The following is a 23,178-nucleotide window of genomic DNA, read 5'->3' on the forward strand; positions in this document are numbered from 1 at the left end:
GGGTGTAAAGATCGCAATCGTGTATTGGCTATTGGCCAACACCAGCCCACACTCTCTCCCTATTGGCTAAATTAATGCATATTTGCAGCAAAAATATCATAAATTCAGCCTATCACAAGTCACAATAATATGACAATAATCGACATGACAATGGTAGATATCAATAGTCTTTGGTATCAATAATCAAATTAAAACGCTCAAAAGGGCTAGAACCTAGTGCCGTAAAACCAGTTAAAATCAAACCAAAGCATCAATCCGGTATTACTGGTCTGTGATCGTAGACTGAGTAAAAAATCTAGACCAAGGAACGTTTGCTTTCTCATTCACACTAAAAAAGAGAGCACAGATAAAGTTACTAATGTGCTAAACAGAGACGCAGCTAACCTATTTTTTTGTCCCTTATCGTGTAACCGATTTTTTTCAAGGAATACAACTTAAGTTGCAAAACAAACTTTGAGAATTTGTGGCGTCATTGTATTTCTCATTAGTTATTTAGGTACTTGTTTTCACATAAAAAACGTTTAATACAAATATTGTTGATCGGTTAATACAAATATTGACTACTAAATAATGGTAATTGTCGTGTTATTCATCGTTACGTCGCGCTATCGCTATCTCAGACGCGGTTACACAGTACTTTAGTCTAGCTTTTTACTCAGTCTACGTCTATGATCAAAATAATGTACAAATACCTACTCTTTGGTACAAATCTAGACTAGTATATAGTGATCTGTGGTACAAATTGTAATCCCAAAGGAACTTCTTAGGCTCAAAAAGGCTAGAGCCTAGAACCCAGAGCCGTAAACCAGTTAAAAAAATCCAAACTCCCAAACAAAGAAATATTTGATTTTATCTCTAAAAAAGCATAATCTTAAACATCCAATTTTGAATAACTTAAAAAAAAATGAACGCCCTACGTCTACCTGGTCGTCTACCAAATTACCTTTATGGAGTATTGTGCAAAGAAATTAGACCTTTAACCTCACTTAATATCAGCTGTTTGTGCAATACTTTGGGAGCAAAAACAGTTGATGTAAAAACTTTAAAACCATTGACTTTATCTTACAATGTTATTCGTCAAAAATCAAAAAAGGTACCTTTAATACTTTCCATCTCTCAATAATCCAGTATCTATCTACTCAGAATTAGCTCCAAAGTTGCCTGCCTGCTTAAAAGTTTTAGTCATTGTATCATAAGTAGGTAGGTAAATAAATATTATTTTCCTTAGTATTGACAGTTTTTTACCTCATAATCAATTAATAGCAGTGCAAAATGGAAATAGTACCTTGGAGGAAATACTTGTTTTGTAATAAAAATCTTATCACCCAAATACTAAATTTTAATGATTTGGGAGCTTAGCTAGCAGGTAGGTACAGTGAGAACTTGTACTGAAAGTCTTCTGTAAGACAAATAAAATAATACTTTCAAAGTTGTAAAGGTCTTTTTAAAGTACCTACCTAATTTATGTTTGCCTTATGAGGAAGTAACAATAATGGCTGCTGCTAGCAGTCCAGCTGGTCGGAGAATGTATACTTATTAATAAATTGTTGATCTGACTGTCGTATATTTCTGTCATAGTGGTGTTGTGGTGACTGGTGGTAGTGGTGATCATCTAGTGTGCGGACCGGTCCGGTCAGTAAAAATTTTGTCTTCCGTTGGTCGGTTGGCTAGACACTGGCATACGTAATTGGCAGAGATACACTAACTAAAGCTACATTATTCCTGCGGCCCTACCGCGGTTGTTTGACAGCTACAATGTCACGATCGCAATCATCTCTGATTGGTTAATGCTCGCTCACTATTGGCCACAATGCATTGTTGCAACAAGAATCGCACAAATTCAGCCAATCAGAACAATTGAGATTGTAATAATGATTGATGCACGTTTTAGACAATCGCCCTACTGAGTGACATAGGATGTTTTATTTTCATAAAAAATATTAGAGATCTGTACAAAAATTGTAATAAACTACCAATGCAAAGCCAGGGCGGGTCACTAGTTCTAAATGGTGTCTTTTCAACTTGGCTTAGAAATCACTGTATTATTTTTAATTTGAAATCATTTTTCCAGCAAAAAGATGAAGATTCAGATGATGAGGATGTTGATATATTTGATGGTGATTCATCCCTGACAAAGGATTCAAAAGTTGTCAAACTCAACACTACTTCTCTGAGAATGGATGCTATACTTAAATCCACTTTAGGAGTAGCAAGGAAGTATGTTGTAATAAATATTTGTCTACATTATTGAATTTTAAGACTGTACATATGTAGTAGGTACACAAAAACAGGTGTACTATATTATATATAGTCTTCTTGTTAGGATTTCTGAAAAGACTTTGCTAGTATAGGGCCTAAAGCGCTTCCTCAGGCATTACAATTGTACACTTTTTCTTTGTTGCCTATATTTTAAGGTTTAAAAAAAATGAAAACTTCTATCATTTAATTCAACAATTCAAACACAATGAAAACCTTTTCTTTTCAGCAAAGTAGAAAAATTATTTTATGAGAGTAAAATAAGAGTTAATGGTAAAAAGATTTTAAAGAAAAGTATCCCAGTGCGGGTAGATTATGAAATTGATGTCATAAAAAGTGTCAGCCCCAAAAATCCAGACCATTTGTATGTAGCAAGGATTGAAATACTAAGCATAACTGCCAAAGAAGATAGCATAGCAATTACAGCAAGAAGATTCAAGAATCTGCTTATAGAGAATTATGAAACAGATCCATACAAACCTTCAACAGCTGATGAAGATAAATGAAAATCGAAAATAGTAACAAATTTTTATTTTTAACAGTAAATTAAGCATTAAATATAAACATAAAGGAAAGTTTTCTTGTCTTTTTTTATACATTTATGTGGCATGATCAATTCTTCTTTTCTAATATATGGCTTTTTTCAGTGCCATGTCAGCACAAGGTATGATCAATACAAAACTTAAAACAACATGATTTTATATATCAAAATCTATATCACAGTCTGAACTTTCAAACATAGATAATTGTGAACTAGACACTGGTTTTTTAGGATTTTCAAAAGAATTAACACTATTTTTATTTACAGAATTCTCTGAAGTAACTACTGTTGAGTTTATTACATCTTTATTACTTTCAACATTTTCATCATAAAATTTACTCAGATCACGTTTTCCTGCAAATTCGAATTGTTTTAATTTGCTTAGAGAAGTATTTAATACCTTTTCATTGCTTTGATTATCTTCAGCAATTTTTTTATCATTCGAATTAGATCCCGTTTGATTCTCTTTATTTAATACAGAATGTTCTATAACTGCCTTAGTAGATATGTTTTTATCACTATTCTGGCTTGAGTTACAGTAAGAACCATTGCCACACAGTTTGAAATCTATTCCAAGATCAGCAAAAACATCATTAACACTTGGTACTGCATTCAACATTTTATTAACGTCACATTCATCACTATCAGATGATGTATCCACTTTGGTTTGTTTTTTTTTAGTAACTCTTTGTTTTTTATTTCCAAACTCACTGGTATCTATAATCACTTCTTTTCTTTTCCGTTTCGAATTTTTCTTTTGGACTGTCGGCAGTTTTTTGTCTATTTTATTAAGAGTTGCGTGTTTCTTTAGAGTAGCTGCTAACTTTTCATTCATTACTTTCACATTTCCTTCTTGAATATCAATTGGTCCTTTGTTATTTTTTTCGTTTACTTTAGCTCCATTTTTGTTATTATTAAAATACGAACTTGTAATGAGAGACGCTGTCAAAGGAATATTGTCATCAGAAACATCGTCATATTTAGTGAATAACTTATAATTTCCTCTTTCTATATCATTTTCTAGTGTTCTGAGGTCTATCTGCAGTAATTTTCCATAATAAAATAGTTCTTCTTTCCATATTCCTATCAAATTTAGTTTAGTTAGTAATTTTTTTGCTGTGCAGAGGTAGTCAAAGTCTGGGTACTTTAAAAATGTTGAGTGTAAGGCATCTACGGTATCTTCCAAAGTACAATCCTGCATCGATAGATCAACTAGAGATATAGCGAATATGGCATCGATTGGTAATATTGTGGTTCGATACATAAGGCGACAGTGTGCTTGGGATAATCTGTGAAGAGACACAAATTTTTATTAAAATTACAAGGTCTCAACGACGGACAACGCTGTACAAAACTGCTATCTCTTTCTAAAGATATTAATATAATGGTTAGGATGTTATGAACAAAGGCCAGAAGGATAAAACTTTTACAATAATTACCTTATCAAACTGTCGAGCATTCTAACGGTAGTCCTCGAAGGGTCTCTGTTCTCAGACTTCCGCTGGGTCATGTAGTAACATTGCAATATAGTGTTCGCTGATTTTGTCATCTGTGTGTGTCTCGGCCCGATCAGACCTATGTACATCTACAAAATAATCATGGACTAAATTATGTTTGTTTTATATGACAAAAGATTGCAGGATGCATTTAAATCGGCATCCAATTGCACGCCCGTACCGGGATAGCGCGGGGGGTGTGCAGGGCGTTCCCTCTCAGATTGACATCTCGAACTGTCGCGTACAATAGGTAATCATCATCATCATGATCAACCCATGACCGGCTCACTACCGAGCACGGGTCTCCTCTCAGAGTGAGAAGGGTTTTGGCCATAGCATAGCACGCTGGCCATGTGCGGATTGGTAGACTTCACACACCTTTGAGAACATTATGGAGAACTCTCAGGCATGCAGGTTTCCTCACGATGTTTTCCTTCACCGATAAAGCAAGTGATATTTAATTAATTAAAACGCACATAGCTTCGAAAAGTTACAGGTGCTTGCCCGGGATCGAACCCCGGCTTCCGATTAGAAGGCGGACGTCCTAACCACCAGGCTATCACAGCTTCAATCACAAAACAAATCCATACTAATATCATAAATTCGAAAGTCTGTCTGTCTGCTATCTTTTCACGATCCATCCGTGTCCGAAACTACGAAAGCTAGAGATAGCTTGCTTGGAAGGGGGCATAAGGTACTTTAGGTCCCGGAAAATGAGAGTTCTCCCGGGATTTTTAAAAACCTGATACCAACCGGACGAAGCCGCGGTTATCATCGAGTTATTAAATAAAATATTGAATCTTACTTGCAGCTTTTCAATGGTCCATTTAGTTTTCGACTCGACTTTGTTGTCATCGCCAAACAAAATGTAGGAAGACACGAGTTTATCCCATGATCTGTTTTTTGAATCCAACAAAATGAATATTAAATCGAATCTGTAACAATAGATTAAGCTGTTAGAAAAAATAAAATATACCTATGCAGTTTCTATGAGGAAATAACAGTCGGAATAATAATGCGCGAATCTTTATACTATGCATACTATTCCCGAATCATAACAAATCTTTTACCTACTCAACAAGGGTGTTCCCAAGGAGACGTTGACGCTCAAAGGCTGGTCTGTCTGGTAGTGGCCCTTGGGATTGCACGCCGCTATCACCGCGCAGCGAGAGTTCAGCTTGCATACTATTCCCGCCTGAAAACGAAGGGATTGACGATGAGAAGACGAATTTTTAGGGTTCTGTACCCCAAAAAGAACATTACATGTCGTGTGGACGCGCCTATATAGTCTGAACTATATCACACATCTATTGTATATATAGCTTCCAATATCTAAATATATAAAAGGAAAAGGTGACTGACTGGCTGACTGACTGACCTATCAACGCACAGCTTAAACTACTGGACAGATTGGGATGAAATTTGGTATACAGAAAGCTATTAGAACATAAACTACGAAAGGAATTTAGAAAATTCAACCCCTAAGGGGGTAAAATAGGCAGTGGCGGATTTGTAGTCTTGGCCGCCCTAGGCCCCAGGCCATCTAGTAAGTAGGTACCAGCCGCCCCTTTCTTAGCACGCATGATAATAGACTACATACTTAACGATTTTTTTATTTCCAACTTTTATCATAATTAACATCAGTGAATTTTTTTCATGATTGGCCGCCCATTATACCTGGCCGCCCTAGGCCCGGGCCTGCTGGGCCTTAGGGCAAATCCGCCACTGAAAATAGGGGTTTGTTTGTAGTCCACGCGGACCAAGTCGTGGGCATAATCTAGTTATAAATATAAATGAAGTACAGTAGCTGGCAAGAAATATTGTACATCAAGCTTTAGAATGAGATTTCAGCTTTGTAGAACTTTGATGTCACTCATACTTATGTGACGTTTTGTCGGCCTCAACGACAGAGACACGCTCTACAAAACCGCTATCTCTTTCTAAAGGTCGATGTAAAATATTTCTTGCCGGCTACTGTAATGTTACCTTAGCAACCGATATAGTCTGTTGCTCCATAGCCTCGTGTATAGCGGTCCGGTCGTGGTCCCTCAGATGCGATATCTCGTCGATGCAGCAGACCCCGCCGTCTGACAACACCAGGGCTCCCGCTTCTAGTTGCCATTCACCATCTTCCTGATTTGACATTGCAGGTTATTTTTGAAACCATCAACCAACCAGACCAAACAAGCAAAAGAATATCTATAGGTATATAATCCTAATTCTTGGCTTAAAAATTGGCATTGTAAGTACTAAAGACCCTGATCTGAATGAAAGTACGCTGGATCTTCGATTGCCGACTTGTTTTAGAAGCAACTAGATTTTAATGATTTTTTGCTCTGATAGCAGCAATGAGCGTAGTCAGAACTAAATGTTAGTGATGAGATATCAGTCAACAAAGTGTCAATTTTGTTCCCGGTACGCTCGGTAGGGCGTTGAATCGGCACAAAAAATAACTATTATTTTGTATGGCACAACTCAGAAAAAGATCTAGCACAACGGGTGATAGAAGTAGTACACCAGACAAGGTGTGGTGAGCCGTGAGGGTGAAATTCACTTACGTGGCGTATGGCACTTTAGTAGGAAAGCGCGGCGTCAGCTCTGCGCTCGCCTTTAGCAGCTGCGACTTGCCGGTACCTATGTACAGAGGAGAGGGGATCATAACAACTTACTCTAAGAGCTGCGCACGTGAGGCCGGCCCTCGTGCTGCCGGCGCCGGAAGTGAACACCGAGCGCGGCGTCAGCTCTGCGCTCGCCTTTAGCAGCTGCGACTTGCCGGTACCTATGTACAGAGCAGAGGGGATTATAACAACTTACTCTAAGAGCTGCGCACGTGAGGCCGGCCCTCGTGCTGCCGGCGCCTTAGCTAGAGGCTAAGGGTGAGTACCCCGGACCCCCCCGGCTAGGAAGCCGACGTCTTAACCACTAGGCTAACACCACAGTCATACCTGGGTCACCGACTAACAATAGATGGCACTGCCCCCTGACATGTGACGCATGCTTGTCGTCATTCGTCGTGTTCTGTTCCTTCTCGGCGATATGGTTGGACCCCGTTATGACTGTGAGCAACACTGCTAGCTTCACTAAATATAGGCCATACACCTGGAATGAAAATCATCAATTAGAATAATGATTACTAGCTGATGCCCGTGATTGATTTTCCGGGATAAAAAGTAGCCTATGCCACTAACCGAATCTTTAAGGATATCCATGGTCGGGCCAAAAAGTCTGGTCGATCCGTTGCTCTGTTGAGACGTGATTGTAGGGCAAACAACCACACATTTTTATTATGGGTAGTGATGCGAAAGTGTGAGTCTCGAGTGAGTGAATTCGGGTACTCAAATATATGCGCAAACTAATTTTATCTGTAGCAATTACATTAAAAAATAATTTATTCAAACTTACCTGTGGACACACAGAAGCTAAGATCTGATCCCTCCCTTTCAGCGGACACTGTTGATACTTGGCCCAGAAATCGTCGAAGCAATCCTTAACATCCGGGGCCATGGCGATCACTTCGGACCTCTGAGCATTGATCACTTCTATATAGTTGGCTTGTAAGACCAGTTCCACTTCTGACTTCTTGGCCTGGACTGAAGGGCGCCAACGACGTCTCACTGTTCCACTGGAAACGCGACATACATATGTAGCTCAAAACCAAAACACAGACAAAAAGATACTTGTAGAAAATGGCAAATTGCTTTTTCTTGTTATATTTATTACTAGATGATGCCCGCGACTTCGTCCGCGTGGTTTTTAAAAATCCCGTGGGAATTCTTTTTTTCTGGGATATTTCGCCTATGTCATTCCCCAGGATGTAGGCTAACTCTATACCAAATTTAACTAAATTTAACTGTTGGGCTGTGAAAAGCTAGCAGACAGATGACAGACAGACAGACACACTTTCGCATTTATAATATTAATGTGGATATATTATATTATATTTATAATTTAAATGTAGTAAATAAATTATACTCATACCATATTATAACATCATCACCAGGCTTACAGGTGTCAACCAGATCATCCTCCAGCACTACCCACATGGAGCCAGGTATTGTGCCAATACTGAGCTTATTCACTTGCTCCTAAAAATATATCATTAAGGTTACACTTCTGACACGCTTCTTCATACAAATATATTAAAGTCAAAGTCAAATAATTTATTCAAAATATTTATTACGCTTTTTGACGGTCGGTTGTTGGATTTGTAAGATGATATAGTGGTGGTAATTTTTACGCGACCTTTAAACTTAAGCTACGAGGGTTTCAAACAATATATAGGCTGCGTGTTCAATGGACATTTACTATCAGATAAGATTCAAAAAACATAACACACAAACTGTAGAAAAACTTGTACTTACTTGTATTTTGATTTCTTGGTAATCCTTACAATGTTCTCTCGACACCAGATTTACCTGTGTGAATGTAGAACATTTGCACCTTATATTGGAGTTCCAACATTTTGTTGGTGCTTTTATAATGTACCGGTTTTCAAAATTTGCTTCAATAGTGTTCTCAAATTTGCACTTCATACATATGTATTTCCTTTGGTACTCTAACATCTTTGCCTGTGTTACTCGTACAGTGGTACCTTGAAAATAAATTTTTGTTAGCAGTGGTCTAGCTAGACAGGGTTTTTGATCTGGGATCGGGAAGGACAAGGCAATGTCATCACCAGAGATTGCTCATTGTAATAAGTAACCTTTAGCTTAAATAATTAATTTAAAAAAAAGTACCTGTAACTTTCAAAAAGCATCCGAGATCAATATTTTTGGGGAACACAGTCCTATGCAACTCCGGGCAAACAGGAAGGCCAAAGAATCTAGCATGTACATTCCTTTTCAAGTATTTAAAGCTTAGTTTATCTATCATTGACTTATATTCATCTTTCTCTAGAATATTCTGTTGAGCTTTTATAATTTCTTCATTACATGATTTTAGTGTGGAAACAGGACTGCATAAAACTTTGTCACCAACATCTGGGTATGTTTCAAATAGTTTCAGGAAACTGAAATACAGTTCAACAACATTTTAATCATCAATCTAGAGAAGTTTCATCGTAATCAACCCATAGACTACAAAACCACAGTACAAAGAGCCATAGAGAAGAATCATCCCATAGCAGGCTCACTACAGAGCACGGGTCTCTTCTCAATGAGAAGGCCTAATTGGAAAATCAGAGTGCCTATGGGATTTTAGGAAAACTTAAATCCACTCAGAAGTCACAGACACATCTACTTTGTACAAGCTACTTTTAAGATGGAATGTCTAAGTTCCCTTAGGATTTTTAAAAAACCTAAACATAAATCTACACGGACGAAGTTGCGGGCATCATCCACACAAACTAAGCAGTAAGGTATCATTGATTTTTAGTCTTACAAAACAAATTGCTTCAGGACTTTTGTTTTAAATATAGTGTATAGTTGTAGGTACTTACTCAATTTTGATGCTGTAATATCCCAGAACATCCTGTTCCGATAAAATATTCAAGCAATCTTGTAAATGAAACTTTGTAACATATTCTAATATCATTGTTTAATTAATAAAATTAGAGATCAACTATTCGACGATATTGAAAAATAACAATGATAAGTTTCTGTAAAAATAGTAATGCTTTCAGATTTCACTCAGTCTTCACCACAGGTCTTCACTGAGCTAAACTCAGCATATTTTTTTTTATTTCATTGTTTATTTTAAATACCTATATTTTATTATAATTCTCTCCCTTGTGCTCAAAGAGTATATAACCACATAAAAGTATATAACACAGAATACATTTACTCCAATATAATCACATATATAATCACTACGTTTTACTTGTGCTCTCCCCTACCCCTATATTCAAAGTACTCTGTGCCCCATACCAATGTACCACAGAGTACATTATATATACTGGCAATGTACTCTGTGCTCTCCCCATAGAGTATAGTAGTATAAAGGCTCCCCCACACAGCCGCGTTATTATCGGTCGATAATATCGCATGCGTTATTGCAATATCTGTTTTCAGTACATTTTGTATTAGGATGGTCATGTAGTTACACACTGCTGCGATAATAACGCCGCTATGGAAGTAGGACGTATTATCGCAGCAGTGTGTAACTACATGACCATCCTAATACAAAATGTACTGAAAACAGATATCGCAATAACAAAAACACAGTTTTTTGTCTTTATTAGTTTTTATTTAGTTTTCTGTTTTAAATTTAGTATTGAAGGTGTGTAGAAGCCATTTATGTTGCATTGCTGTGTAAAAGTTGTAGCGAACGGAAATTATGAAACATAACCTTTCATACGTAATTATGATTTCTTTTGTTGTTTTGTCCCTTTCGGGTCTTCGCGTCTGACAAATCTCTTTGATTCTTAAGTCTGAGACTCCAAAGAGTATAATATAATCACTACTGTGAGACTCTAGCCAACAGCTGCTTTCCTGCTTTTCTACGTCCTACGACCGTAGTGATTACATTGACCAACATTGACTACGACAATGACGACAACCAACAACCCTCGAAGTAGGTACCCTAAAAACCAACCTTTTTGTATGTATTCACTCTGATGACACTAGCGGTAGGGAGGGACAAACAAACTTATCGCCATACACTATCAAGTTTGCAGCGGCCTTAATTAAAGCGGCGTCCAGTAAACTTGACGGGGTATGACAGATGACTATTAGCGTTTTGCTATCAGTTGACTTTACGATAAACTCGGTCATGTATAGCAGCAGCGAATAGCGATACAGTAGGTACTATTCTATATCAATGTAGGCCATGATTGATGGCCAGTGGCCAGCGTAATAATGAACCACATTTTATTGAGTTTTAAGTGATGTGATACTCTTTGGAATGCTATAGAACCATTAAGGTATGATATCAATACCTAGCGTAAATCCTAGAATTATTATTTATCATCCATGCGAAAATCACATTTTAAATATTTAAGAATGCCGCCAAAAATGCCGCAGTGACGGCAATTGACTACCTACTGTCTGCTGTATTGACAATTTTTTTTTAATTGTCAATTTGTCTGAGGGCTGTCTGATGGTCATGGCGTTGTAGCGGAATGGATATCCATTTTACGGTGCGATTGTAGAATTCATTAATTTAAAAAAGTTTGTGGTTATTTCAAAATTCGGTCGCTTCCGTCGCTTCGCGAAAGGGCCAGGGGCGGACGGAAGAAAGCAATGGCGGAAAACAGAAGTTCGGACAACGTCGTTATGCCGGACATTACCGAAGTAGCCGAACCCGATTCACTGTCGAATGCGGCCGAGCATGATGCCGACGACGATTGCTCTGATGGCGCTACGGTTTTGTCGACAGCAATTAAGGCGTCCCGGCGGACGACCGATTCGAATGGAGTTGTCACGGTGCCCGTCTCACTTCCGGTCGGCACGCTCATCACGGGCACTACTTTTAATGTTATAACATCGGACCAGCTGCAGCACTTCAAGCCTATGATATGTGTAGATAACGGCTTCATCTCGGGTGGCTCGGTGCCGGAGGACATAAAGCCGACGCACATAGTGATACAAAACACTCCGTCGTCGCCGACAGCTCGCGAGCAGAAAGATCATGACCCACAAACAAATGAAACAATTTCCACCAAATCAATGAGTAATCGATCATGGGTCGAAACCGCGTATATGCCCATTATACCTGTGAGGTGTAAGAACACTTCTGCGGAGCTTCATAAACAGAGGTTAGGATCTGGAGGTCGAGGAAGATGCATAAAGTATGGAATGGAATGGTATACTCCAAGTGAATTTGAAGCACTGTGTGGTAGAGCATCAAGTAAGGATTGGAAGCGCTCAATAAGATTTGGCGGGCGAAGTCTACAGGCATTGATTGATGAGGGTATACTGACTCCACATGCAACCAGTTGTACTTGTGGGGCATGCTGTGATGATCAAACTGGTACCTAGTTCCATTTTACAATTATTTACCTACAGCCTACTAGATGAACATCACTGGAAACATTTTTTTCATTATTGTACTGTCCTTGGTAATATTATGGTAAAGGTATGTTTTCTTAACTTTACTACATCAAGGACAATAACAGATATTGCTGTTAATATTTTGTTCTTGTTTGACTGGGTATATTATGTATAGTATACCTACCTAATTACAATGTTAGATTTAGATTTATATGAACACAGCATGCTGCATGCATGCAATATATCAATAATAGTACATACTATTTATTAATTACATTGGAAAAGTGTAACTTATAAGGTTAAATCTATTCTTTTAACTAAGTAGTAGCGGGTAAGTCCCATTTGTTCTATAGAACTTGATGTCATTGGATGAAATGAGACAATTTTATCCTAATTTGTTTCATAAAACAATTGTGTCTTTTCTGTCTTTAATAATGTTCTACAACAAACAAAGTTAACAAACTGTCCTTTTTCGTCACAAAATGACATCAAGATCATTTTTAGGGTTCCTTTGTCACTTTTCAAGTACGGAAACCTAAAAATCCTGATCCTATATCCTCATGATATTCTGTCATAAAAAAGAAAAGTTTTTTTATGATGAAATGCTAGTACATACGTACTAGCATGAAATCTATGGAACAAATCAGGATAAGAGTCTCATTTTGTCTGATGACGTCAAGTTCCATGGAATAATTGGGACTTACCGAAGGTACCTATTTACCATAATGATCACGAAATACGATCTAATATATGAGCTCACTTACAGTACTAGTCCAGTAGGATTAAAATTGGCAGCTGAGATGTTAGTTACAGGTCGCATGGCAATGAGATTGTTTAAGGCAGTGACTATTAGTCTATCATCCGGAAAGAAACCATAGTCCTCGAGTAAGGAGGCGCCTCCTTTGCGAACACCTTCGTGTTCCTAGTGCGCCTCAGAGGGTGTGTAGGGACCTTATTGTCCTCAGCAGGTGCCGCTGGCTGGGTTGCGCGAACGTGTTTGGCCCCGTAGCCCAGCCACCAGGCGATCCGTAGAACATCGTGGGGTTTTAGTCGGAGTCCGACATAATTTCCGTGCCTCCCCAGGTGTGGTGGTATCCAAGAGGATTTCCCCATGGAAAAAAAATGTATACTAGCTTATGCCTGCAACTTGTCCGCGTAGACTACGCAAATTTAAACCCCCTCGTTTTACCTTCTTAAGGGTTGAATTTTCAAAAATCCTTTTTAGCAGATGTCTATGTCATAATAGCTATCTGCATGCCAAATTTCAGCCCGATCCGTCCAGTAGTGAGCTGTGCGTTAATAGATCAATCAGTTAGCTTTTCCCATTATATATTTAGATTTGATATGACACATTTATTAATAAATCCCTATTTTATACTTACAGCAATGGGGCCAATAAGATTATTCACTCCATATAAAAGAAAGCGAAAAAATCCAGAAGGTAATGTAGACAGTACCTATGGTAATAAAATTTAGGAAACATGGAGATAATTTTAACATTCCTTATATAATTATTAGGACTAGAAGAAAAGAAAATAAAAGTGAAACGTGAAAGTACTCTTGTTGAAGCTGATGTTGATAATATCCACCAGACAAGCAGTAACAGTCATTCCAAAGATGATTGGCAGACAATCGCAGAGGGACTCGAATCCAATACAGACTACCAGCTGTTGGGGAGTCCAGAAATGACTACATCAGGTGACAAAATATTATTTCCTCTATGTTAAATTCAATTTATTTACTACTAGATGATGCCCGCGACCACGATCGTCCACGTGGATTTATTTTAATAATCCCGTGGGAGCTCTTTGATTTTCCGGGATAAAAAGTAGCTTATGTCACTCTCCAGGTCTTCAACTATACCCATACAAAAAAATTCTTCAATCACGTCGATCCGTTGATCCGTTGCGACGTGATTGAAGGACAAACCAATAAACCATCAAACAAACACACTTTCGCGTTTATAATAAGGGTACTGATCAAATTTCAATAGCAAAGTCTTACCCCCTGTTCCCACTTGTCGTTTGTCGGACCCGGATTTAAATCGGATGTTCCAGTGGCAGAACATTTTATATGAAGCTATTCACACTTGGGGGGGGTAAAATATCATCAAATTGGGTATTTGACTCCAAATTTTTTATTACTTTATTATAAACTAGAATTAAAATAATGACGTAAGCCGAAAAAACTAATTAAATCGATCAAATAACAAAAAGTTATAAGCATTTAAATATTTCTAATTAGACAGTGATAGCGATATAGCATTTTGACGTCACACCTTACTAATGCCATAGTAGCTTCGTGCCATACAAATTTTCGTTTTGCGAAAAAGGGATAAGAAGCTAGAAGACCCTCCCACTCCAAAATTAATATGCCTGTAACTTTGTAAATCTTTGTTGGATTTTAATATTTTTTTCAGCGTACGTCATTATTTTTATCCTAGTTTATAATAAAGTAATAATATTTATCAAATTCAAAAGTATGAAAATACCCAATTGTTATTAAATTGTTTGTCATTATAGGTCTTTCAGATATGAACAAAGTATTGAAGAGGTTGGAAGATATTGGTCAGACTCTAATGCAGCTTTCCAGTGAATTAAAACAGTGTGTTGAAGATGTAAGAATTATGAGTGCCAGACAATTGGACAGGCTCGAACAGGAGCGCGCATCCGCCATACTCGCGAGTGTGGACGCTTCAGTGGAAGCTGAACAGGTCTCACTACATAGTGTAGACGAATCAGTCCCCAAAAAGGTAAAAGTAAAAAAGTAAAATATGCTTTATTGTACACCAAAACCAAAACAATAGACATATAACAAAGATAGCATGTACAATAGGCGGCATTATCGCTAAAATAGCGATCTCTTCCAGGCAACCTTAGGGTAGAGGATATTATAAAATTAAAGAAAGCCACCATATCACATCACTATTACTTTATACACTACTAGCTGATTGCGTATACTGACTTCGTACGCGTGGATTTAGGTTTTTAAAAAGTCCCGTGGGAACTCTTTGATTTTCCGGGATAAAAAGTAGCCTGTCCTTCCCCGGGATGCAATCTATCATTGTACCAAATTTCGTCAAAATCGGTTATACGGATGGGCCGTGAAAGGCTAGCAGACGGACAGACAGACACACTTTCGCATTTATAATATCAGTATGGATTTTGCGAAAGTGTCTGTCTGTCTGTCTGCTAGCCTTTCACGGCCCATCCGTTCAACCGATTTTGACGAAATTTTGTAACCTAATTTCAGAGATGCAAACTATATCTTTACCAAATATTATGTAGATCGTTTAGGTTTTTGAAACTCCTGTGGGAACTCTGGTTTTCCAAGATGAAAAGTAGCCTATGTCCATCCCCAGAATGCAAGCTATCTCCATAGCAAATTTCGTCAAAATCGATTAAACGGATGGGCCGTAAAAAGCTAGCAGACAGGCAAGTTAGACTTACATACTTACATTCGCCAATGGGTTCAATAAAAACTGCCATACCCCTTTCAAGTTAGCCTGCTTCCATCTTAGACTGTGTCTAGTTGATATTTATGTGTAAATAATTTATTTAGCGAATTTATTTAGAAAAAAAATATTATTTTCAGTGTGCAAATTGCAATCGTGAAGCATCAGCTGAATGTTCCCTCTGCCGTAGAACGCCATATTGCTCGACATATTGCCAGAAAAAGGACTGGGCGTCCCATCAAATTGAATGCCTACGAACCGTTCCAACAATCCATGCAGATAGCCAACAACATCAGTCTATAATGCTCATTGTTGAGAGTCAACATCAATAGTGTACAAAACTTGATTTTAAAATATCATATTGGGGCTGATTCTCTTGTACACAATCTCTAATCTAAATTAACAGGTCTAAATTTAGCGCCATCCTTTTCCACAAGCAACCTTATGAAAGGGATAGATGTGTCATTTTAGTTTAGTTTAGAGATTGTGTACAACGGAATTAGCCACAGTGTAAATTTAAACTTGCGTCGTATAATCAATTTTTCCTTAGTAGACCTAAAAGGCAAACAAATTGCAGAGAACTCTGAGAAGCGCGTAATTTATAAGCTTTACCTGGCATTTTAGACGTTCCGAGGTTGTTCACTTGGTAATGGAACAAATCGACCAAAATCAAATGTCACGATCTGACTAAAAATCAAATGTCACGTGCATGTTTATTTTATTTTATCTAACAATACATGGTGTTGCTAAATAATTTTTATTTCACTAGCTGGTATGACTTACTAATCTTTTTTAATCATGTCACAGATCACGTCGATCTTGTTTAAGACACAGAATGCCAAAAGATGTAAAACGGTACGCAAAATGGCAAATTTGTATAATGCTTTAGTGTTTCCATTGACGCGAAGCTGGGCGGAGTGGAGCGGAGAAGAGCGGTAAAATTTGGCAAGTGTTTCCATTGAAGTCGAGTGGAGCTGAGCTGAGCAGACCCTGACCATTGAGCCGTATTTCGATCAGTCAAATTTGTCTGCCCTACCCTACCCGCCCCGCCACACCGTCTCGCTACCCTCCGCTTGGCACCACAGCCTACTCGCCTCTGTTCTTTCCAGTTCAGGGCCACGTGTTAATATGTTTTATTTGAAAGTCCGCTCCGCTCCATTTACACAGATTCCACTGATGCGGAGTGGAGATTTCGAGTACTGTGATTGGCCAATTTGATTGTGATTGATCCGCTCCGCTCCACTCCTCCCAGCTCCACGTCAGTGGAAACGCACCCTTATGCGCGAAATGTTGAATCGCGTAACGCCAAATGAAATGCCAAATTGCTATGTTAGTAAAAATGAATAAAAAAAACAAAGCTATATGAACTAAATTAAAGTAGAAAATATAATAAGGGCAAAATATGTTAATAAAAAAGTAAACTACCAAAAAATTTACAAAAATTTTATTCGATCGATTAGTGTCATAAAAATGAGTTTTAATTCTGCATTTCGTCGCTAAAACGCTACCCGCCAGCCATCTTTTTAGGTTCATTACCGGCATGACGTCACACGGATTGGTAAGCAACGGTGTTTTCTTAGTGAAATACATTACAATTTCAAACCATGTAACGTCACAGTCGGAATTAACATGGCGGCTGAGGTATCATACGTTTTGGATATTTGTAGAACAGATAAAAAAGTAAAATCTTTAAAATGAATTATAAAATGAATTATTTAATTTATAGGCTGAAATTAACATGTTTCGATTGTTTAATACTATCTTGTTAATACATTTTGAGATTTTTTCTCGCTTGGTGTAAAATACCGTATTTTGGCATTTTGCGTTTTTTGTCCTAGTCGATGATCGATCTCATTAAACGCTGTTATAAAACTGTTACTGTTATTAAGTATTGTTATAAATAATTTTTATAAGTTGTATAGGTACAATAATATTTTACTATTTACTTGATATTATTAATGAAGTCATTAGTATTATGAGAAATTTAAGTTAAAAAAATTAAATCGAAAATAAAGATTATGAATGGGGAGCGTACCTAATTTTTTCTAAAGTGAAAATAAACGTGATTTCAATTTTTTTTTTGTTTTGCTATCTCTGATGGATACTGTGCAATGTTGCCAACTTAGTACTCTAGGTACTATAGTTCGCGACAGATTGACATGCCCGCCGCTTCATACCCCGATGGATTTGAGGCGGCGGGGTACCCCGCACGTCACCCGCTCTATCCCACACCGGGTTAGCGCGGGGGCTGTGCAGGTGTGTGGAGCGTATAGCAGCACCACAGCAGTGAGCGTGGTAACATGAACATACTGGGAACTAAATGTTCGTGATGACGATAAGGCGTCTGCATAGGGTCAACACGAAGACCATACGACAGTGTCAATTTTTATTCCCAGTACGCTCGGTGGCGGTGGTGCTTCTAATTGTACAAAAAATAGATGCTGTCATTTTAGTCATTGCCCAGTTGGTGTATCTAAAAGGCAATTTTCAGGAATTGAATTAATGGCACACCTCTTCCAGTGTATTTGTACAAAGTCCATTTCAGTGGGATTCTGCTAAAAAGGCGAAATCATTTCCTGTCTACAACCATGGACACACAACGGTACTAAAACTAAAGACTTATTTCATGAAATCACTTTAATTCATCTAGCCGTACTATACTCCACACATCTAGACGGATCAGTAGGGAAATATTCTTGGCATTTCGTCATTAGTCTCTTCAGAGCCTGGATGTATTTCCTCTGGGTCTCGTCATTCATGACGTGCGCGACGTTTTTGGAGAAGATCTTCTCACGTCCGGTACGCGCGTGGATGCCCACCATTGTCACACCAATGGGCCATGGGGCGTTGCCAATCGCCATCTGTAGATATGCGTCGCTTGCCTGTACAAATATTGGAAAGTGTTAGAACCACATACAGTTAGAATAAATCTTTATTTTTTTACAGACCAGCTAGCGCTTGGCTGCAATTAGACCTGCTGGCAAGTGATGATGCAGCTTAAAATGGAGCGCGCTTGCCTAGATGTTTATATGAAAGCGGTTTCGCTTAGATGAGACACTACGCCTTTGAGGCCGAGATCTATAAAGCGCGCAGACTGCTCAGTAAGTTAAAACGAGACAGATTTATGTGAGACATATAGCTCTGTCTCGTTTTAAGTCTAAGCAAAGTCAGAGTGCAAAAATGGCGAGTGAGATCTTATTTTGTAAGCATTATATACATTTATGCTTTTTTTTAATACCATGATATAATTCCTTTCCAATAAATGCTTAGTGATTTCCATGAGGCTGTCGCAAATGTCTTCCGGGAGGGTTTTTTTCTTGAGTTTCCTCATCAAGGGCTTGAGGTACACTTGTGTTTGTGTGTACGTCGCCCGCGTCATCTTATGTTTGATTGCTGTTTTTTCTGTCGCTGTACCAGAGTTTAACTGCTGACCCCACAGTTTCAAAAGGAACTGGAAAAAAAATCAAAAACTAAAACATACATAATAGCTCATCCAATATCAGTACCCATATTAGTTTAAACTAGCTTATGCTCACGACTTCGTCCGCGTGGACTACACTTTCAAACCCGTATTTCACCCCTTTAGGGGTTGAATTTTCAAGAATCCTTTCTTAGCAGATGCCTACGTCATAATAGCTATCTGCATGCCAAGCCCGATCCGTCCAGGAGTTTGAGCTGTGCGTTGATAGATCAGTCAGTCAGTCAGTCAAACCCCTTTTCCTTTTATATATTTAGATTCAAAGATTTAGCATTTTGACTTTGCTCAGAGTTAAAGGCGAAAAGAAATATCGGACGCGGCTGACATCCTTGGCATGAATTACAGGTATCGGGATAAACATAGTACACTGAACGGTGCAAACTATCAGACGTACCTAAGTCGCAGACGTAACCTTGAGCGCTCGGACTTGCGAGAGATATCTCGCAAGCCGCGTCCCATCGACTGTGCAATCCTATCTGTCGCGGCTGTCAGCGGCGGAGACACGCAAACCACGTCCGAAACAACTGTGCAATCCTATCTGTCGCGGCGGAGACACGCAAGCCACGTCCGAAACGACTGTGCAATCCTATCTGTCGCGGCTGTCAGCGGCGGAGACACGCAAGCCACGTCCGAAACGACTGTGCAATCCTATCTGTCGCGGCTGTCAGCGGCGGAGACACGCAAGCCACGTCCGAAACGACTGTGCAATCCTATCTGCCGCGGCTGTCAGCGGCGGAGACACGCAAGCCACGTCCGAAACGACTGTGCAATCCTATCTGTCGCGGCTGTCAGCGGCGGCTTACAGACACGTCCCAGTTTGTTTAGGCCTGTCTTTTTAAGAAGCGTAAGTAACGTGAAGCTAGACAGGCCTATGTCCAAAGAGGACAACCTGATCTGTAAATTGCTGGTATTACCAATTTTTAAAATAAATTATGTAGGATAGGATAATTAAATAATAGGAATAAGAATTAAGTAATACGGTTAGTTAGTAATATAATATGTACAATTAATTGTATCAGAGAATAAAGGCTATTTTATTTTATTTATTTTATTAAGTAAGCTAAAGCAACGTCAAAGTGCGATCTCAGCCTTAATTTTACTTTTGGTCAGAATCACAATACAGGATGTAACCAGAACGTTAGCAAAAAGCTAGCGTTATTGTTATGCTACCTAAACACAATCCAATACCAATAACCATTTGCCTCATATTGTAGTTTTAGGGTATTAGTATGTTTCAAACCAGCAATAGGGTGCAAAACTCGGGTCAATGCCCCACCTACGACGCGGCTTTCACTCCGAGTGTCCTACTTACAGAATTCGATTTTTTTTAAATATTTTTTGCAGTATCATATCAGTAATCATAAGTACAGCACCTCTACACTATCACCTGTCTTCGTTTTTGCCAGCGTTCTGGTTATACCCTGTATGTATTTTAAAACAAAAAATACCTGTAACAGGATCATTATAACATTCATGTCATGATTTCTGTCTCCTTGACCCATGGTCTTTGCCATTTCTTGTATGAACTCGTATGTGACTGAATCTTCTAAATCATCTTCATTTTGTGGTTTTTCACTTTCGTTCTAAAACATAAAAACTAAAATTATAATTCTTATGCATTGCAAACCTCCTACTTTTTAGAGTTTGGTTAGAGGTAGTTTTTATCTTATTTTCCAGAAAAAACCAATTTAAAAAATACATTTCAAATAACTTGTTATTAATCTTGTGATTTATAATGTACTAGCTTTTGTCTAGCTAAAAGCATTTATTTTTCCAGAATAAAAAGTGTCCTGTGTATGAAAAACACAAAATGTCTCATTTTTAATATTACATAGTTTTAGTTATTAGTGTGGACTGCTTGCTGCCTTATTTAGTTTATTCTGAGAATACAGTAAATTATACAAATTTACCTGTGTTCCCAGTGCCAATATTTCATTGAGATAAGCCTGATCCACTTTATCCATAGCTTCTTGAAAGTCATTTCTTAAACCCTGAAATAAAAATTATACCAGTTATAACTTTCGGATTAAACACTCAAATTAGTTTAAATGCCTACTAGCTGATGCCTGCAATGTGTTAAAAAACCTGTGGGAACTATTTTATTCCCAGTGATAAAAAGTAGTCACTCTGCAGGTATTTCTTCTTCGCTCTGGGCTGGCTTCCGCACATAAACGTTTCTATCTGTTGTGCGTTATGCAGGTCTATAAATATGTATATCCAATACCCATGCGACGTGATGTTGCGACGTGATTGAAGGACAAACCAACAAACAAACACACTTTCGCATTTATAATATGGGTTACATTACATGATTCTTTTAAGAGAGTTTTTAAGAGTTCATCTTTCTGCATACTGCAATAGTACTTTTACCTTTGTGAATGTTTATACTTTATAGATCTTAAACATCAATACAAAACTACTCTAACTCATTCTATTTAACTTAATTAATTTACCCTATTTGCTTCTGGTTCCTGTATTTCAATTCTTCGTAACCTTCTGAATGCCTGTAATTCACTTTCACCAAACAATATGATGGGATGTGCTCTTTCTCTCAACCTTTTGATAACTTCAGCTCTTGGCAAGGCCACACTTTCAGTTTGTTCATCAGTTTCTTGCTTTTTAGCTGCAATTTTTATTATACATGATGTTTAGAAAAATCTATACAATAAATAAAATTTAAAGTCCTGACTGACTGACTTACATATCAACGCACAGCTTTAACTGCTGGTCCTAGAGACATGAAATTTGGAGTGTATCTAATGTATAGATTGTATGAGTCTGTCATTTTTCAAGTTATTTCCGTTTTCGGTTTGGATTTTCGGTTACAAAAGAAAAAATATGTTGGTATTAATTTTTTTTATTATTTCAAGATTTTTGAAAATTCTACCCCTACATCGATTTTCTAAATTCCACCCGAGCGAAGCCAGGGCAGGTCAGTAATAAATACATTAAAGTAAAAACTGATTTTGAACAATTCAGCCTCATTTTGTACATATACCTACTGATGTACAAAAATCTTTCGAAAGAATAAAAATCTATATGCTATTATATACACCAAATTTATCCTCACATAAGTTCTATAAAATAAGCATTAAGCATGTTTAGTTAGATGCACACGGCACAATGCCAAAAATGCAAAATTAAAATTGTGGTGTTTGTAATGATATAAAATTACCGCAAAAATTGAGAATTCAGAGGGGTCAAACCTTTTTCTATGTCTTCTATTTGATTATTGTCATCAGCCAATTTATCTAGGTGTTTTTGTGGTCCATATTTTTTATAGTATTCTTCTTGTTCCTTTGCTAGCAGTTCACCTCTCTTGAAATACTTCTTTGAAGAATTCTGTAACCAATTTAAATTATCTTAATCTACTTATGCCTGCAATCTTGTGTGTGCAACTATGTGGACTTAGGTCGAAAAATTCCATGGGAATTTTCTGATTCTCCAGGATAAAATGTAGCATATGTCCGTTCCCGATATGAAAGCACTATCAAATTTCGTCAAAATTGGTTAAACAGATAGGTACCTAGGCTGTGAAAAGCATCGATGTTGAAAAGCTAGCAGACAGACACATATTTTAACAACCCCCGCGAAGTCTGTAGTTTCTGGCGAACCACTAGAATCGTGTAGGATTATCAAGCCAGGATGTCAAACGTACCTACCAGGATATTTTTCTCTTCAAGAAGTTTTCGTTTTCTAGCAATTTCTGCCTTTAGAATGTCCATTTTAAAATAATCAGCCAATGTTATAATGTAGGCACTTGAAGATGTTAAATAATTTAAATATTTTAATAAACTCTCTGCTTTATTATTTTCAACGAAAGAGCAAAATATTACAAAAACAATCAAATAAATCATGAATAAATACCTATGTCTCTGTCCAAGATCCAAAGACTCAATCCACAGATTCAATCTGTCACGGGATACGTCAAACGGCATTTTTTTAAACTGGTTTTACAGCTCTGGGTTCTAGCCGTTTTGAGCCTTGTGCTCGTCAAACGGCAAAAAACTGTCAAACACAGACTT

The 23,178-nt window shown here is 37.8% G+C and overlaps 3 protein-coding genes across 3 annotated transcripts; 2 read left to right on the forward strand and 1 right to left on the reverse strand.

Moving 5' to 3' along the window:
- The first annotated feature begins 792 nt into the window (after positions 1 to 792).
- LOC117985709 (mitochondrial transcription rescue factor 1) lies at positions 793 to 2,836 on the forward strand. The gene is made up of 3 exons (XM_034972473.2): positions 793 to 1,093; positions 2,072 to 2,217; positions 2,486 to 2,836. Exons 1-3 carry the CDS (start codon positions 905 to 907, stop codon positions 2,760 to 2,762), a joined length of 612 nt encoding a protein of 203 aa, XP_034828364.1. The 5' UTR covers positions 793 to 904; the 3' UTR covers positions 2,763 to 2,836.
- A 62-nt stretch (positions 2,837 to 2,898) lies between these two features.
- Positions 2,899 to 23,040, reverse strand: Prp18 (pre-mRNA processing factor 18). The gene is given in 19 exon segments (XM_069501279.1): positions 2,899 to 4,086; positions 4,237 to 4,382; positions 5,099 to 5,228; positions 5,364 to 5,488; positions 6,280 to 6,426; positions 6,963 to 7,072; positions 7,239 to 7,392; positions 7,696 to 7,915; positions 8,272 to 8,378; positions 8,655 to 8,884; positions 9,030 to 9,301; positions 9,731 to 9,852; positions 18,312 to 18,557; positions 18,914 to 19,126; positions 20,602 to 20,736; positions 21,064 to 21,144; positions 21,607 to 21,776; positions 22,360 to 22,495; positions 22,816 to 23,040. Coding segments are annotated over 19 exon segments (4,071 nt in total). The 5' UTR covers positions 23,011 to 23,040; the 3' UTR covers positions 2,899 to 2,954.
- Positions 11,296 to 17,750, forward strand: LOC117985793 (deformed epidermal autoregulatory factor 1-like). The gene is made up of 5 exons (XM_034972587.2): positions 11,296 to 12,201; positions 13,606 to 13,662; positions 13,740 to 13,919; positions 14,744 to 14,973; positions 15,816 to 17,750. The coding sequence occupies exons 1-5, from the start codon at positions 11,472 to 11,474 to the stop codon at positions 16,005 to 16,007; spliced, it is 1,389 nt and encodes a 462-aa protein (XP_034828478.1). The 5' UTR covers positions 11,296 to 11,471; the 3' UTR covers positions 16,008 to 17,750.
- Positions 23,041 to 23,178: the final 138 nt, after the last annotated feature.

The sequence above is a fragment of the Maniola hyperantus genome, chromosome 10 (genome assembly GCF_902806685.2).
Source record: "Maniola hyperantus chromosome 10, iAphHyp1.2, whole genome shotgun sequence".
Taxonomy (NCBI): Eukaryota; Metazoa; Arthropoda; class Insecta; order Lepidoptera; family Nymphalidae; genus Maniola; species Maniola hyperantus.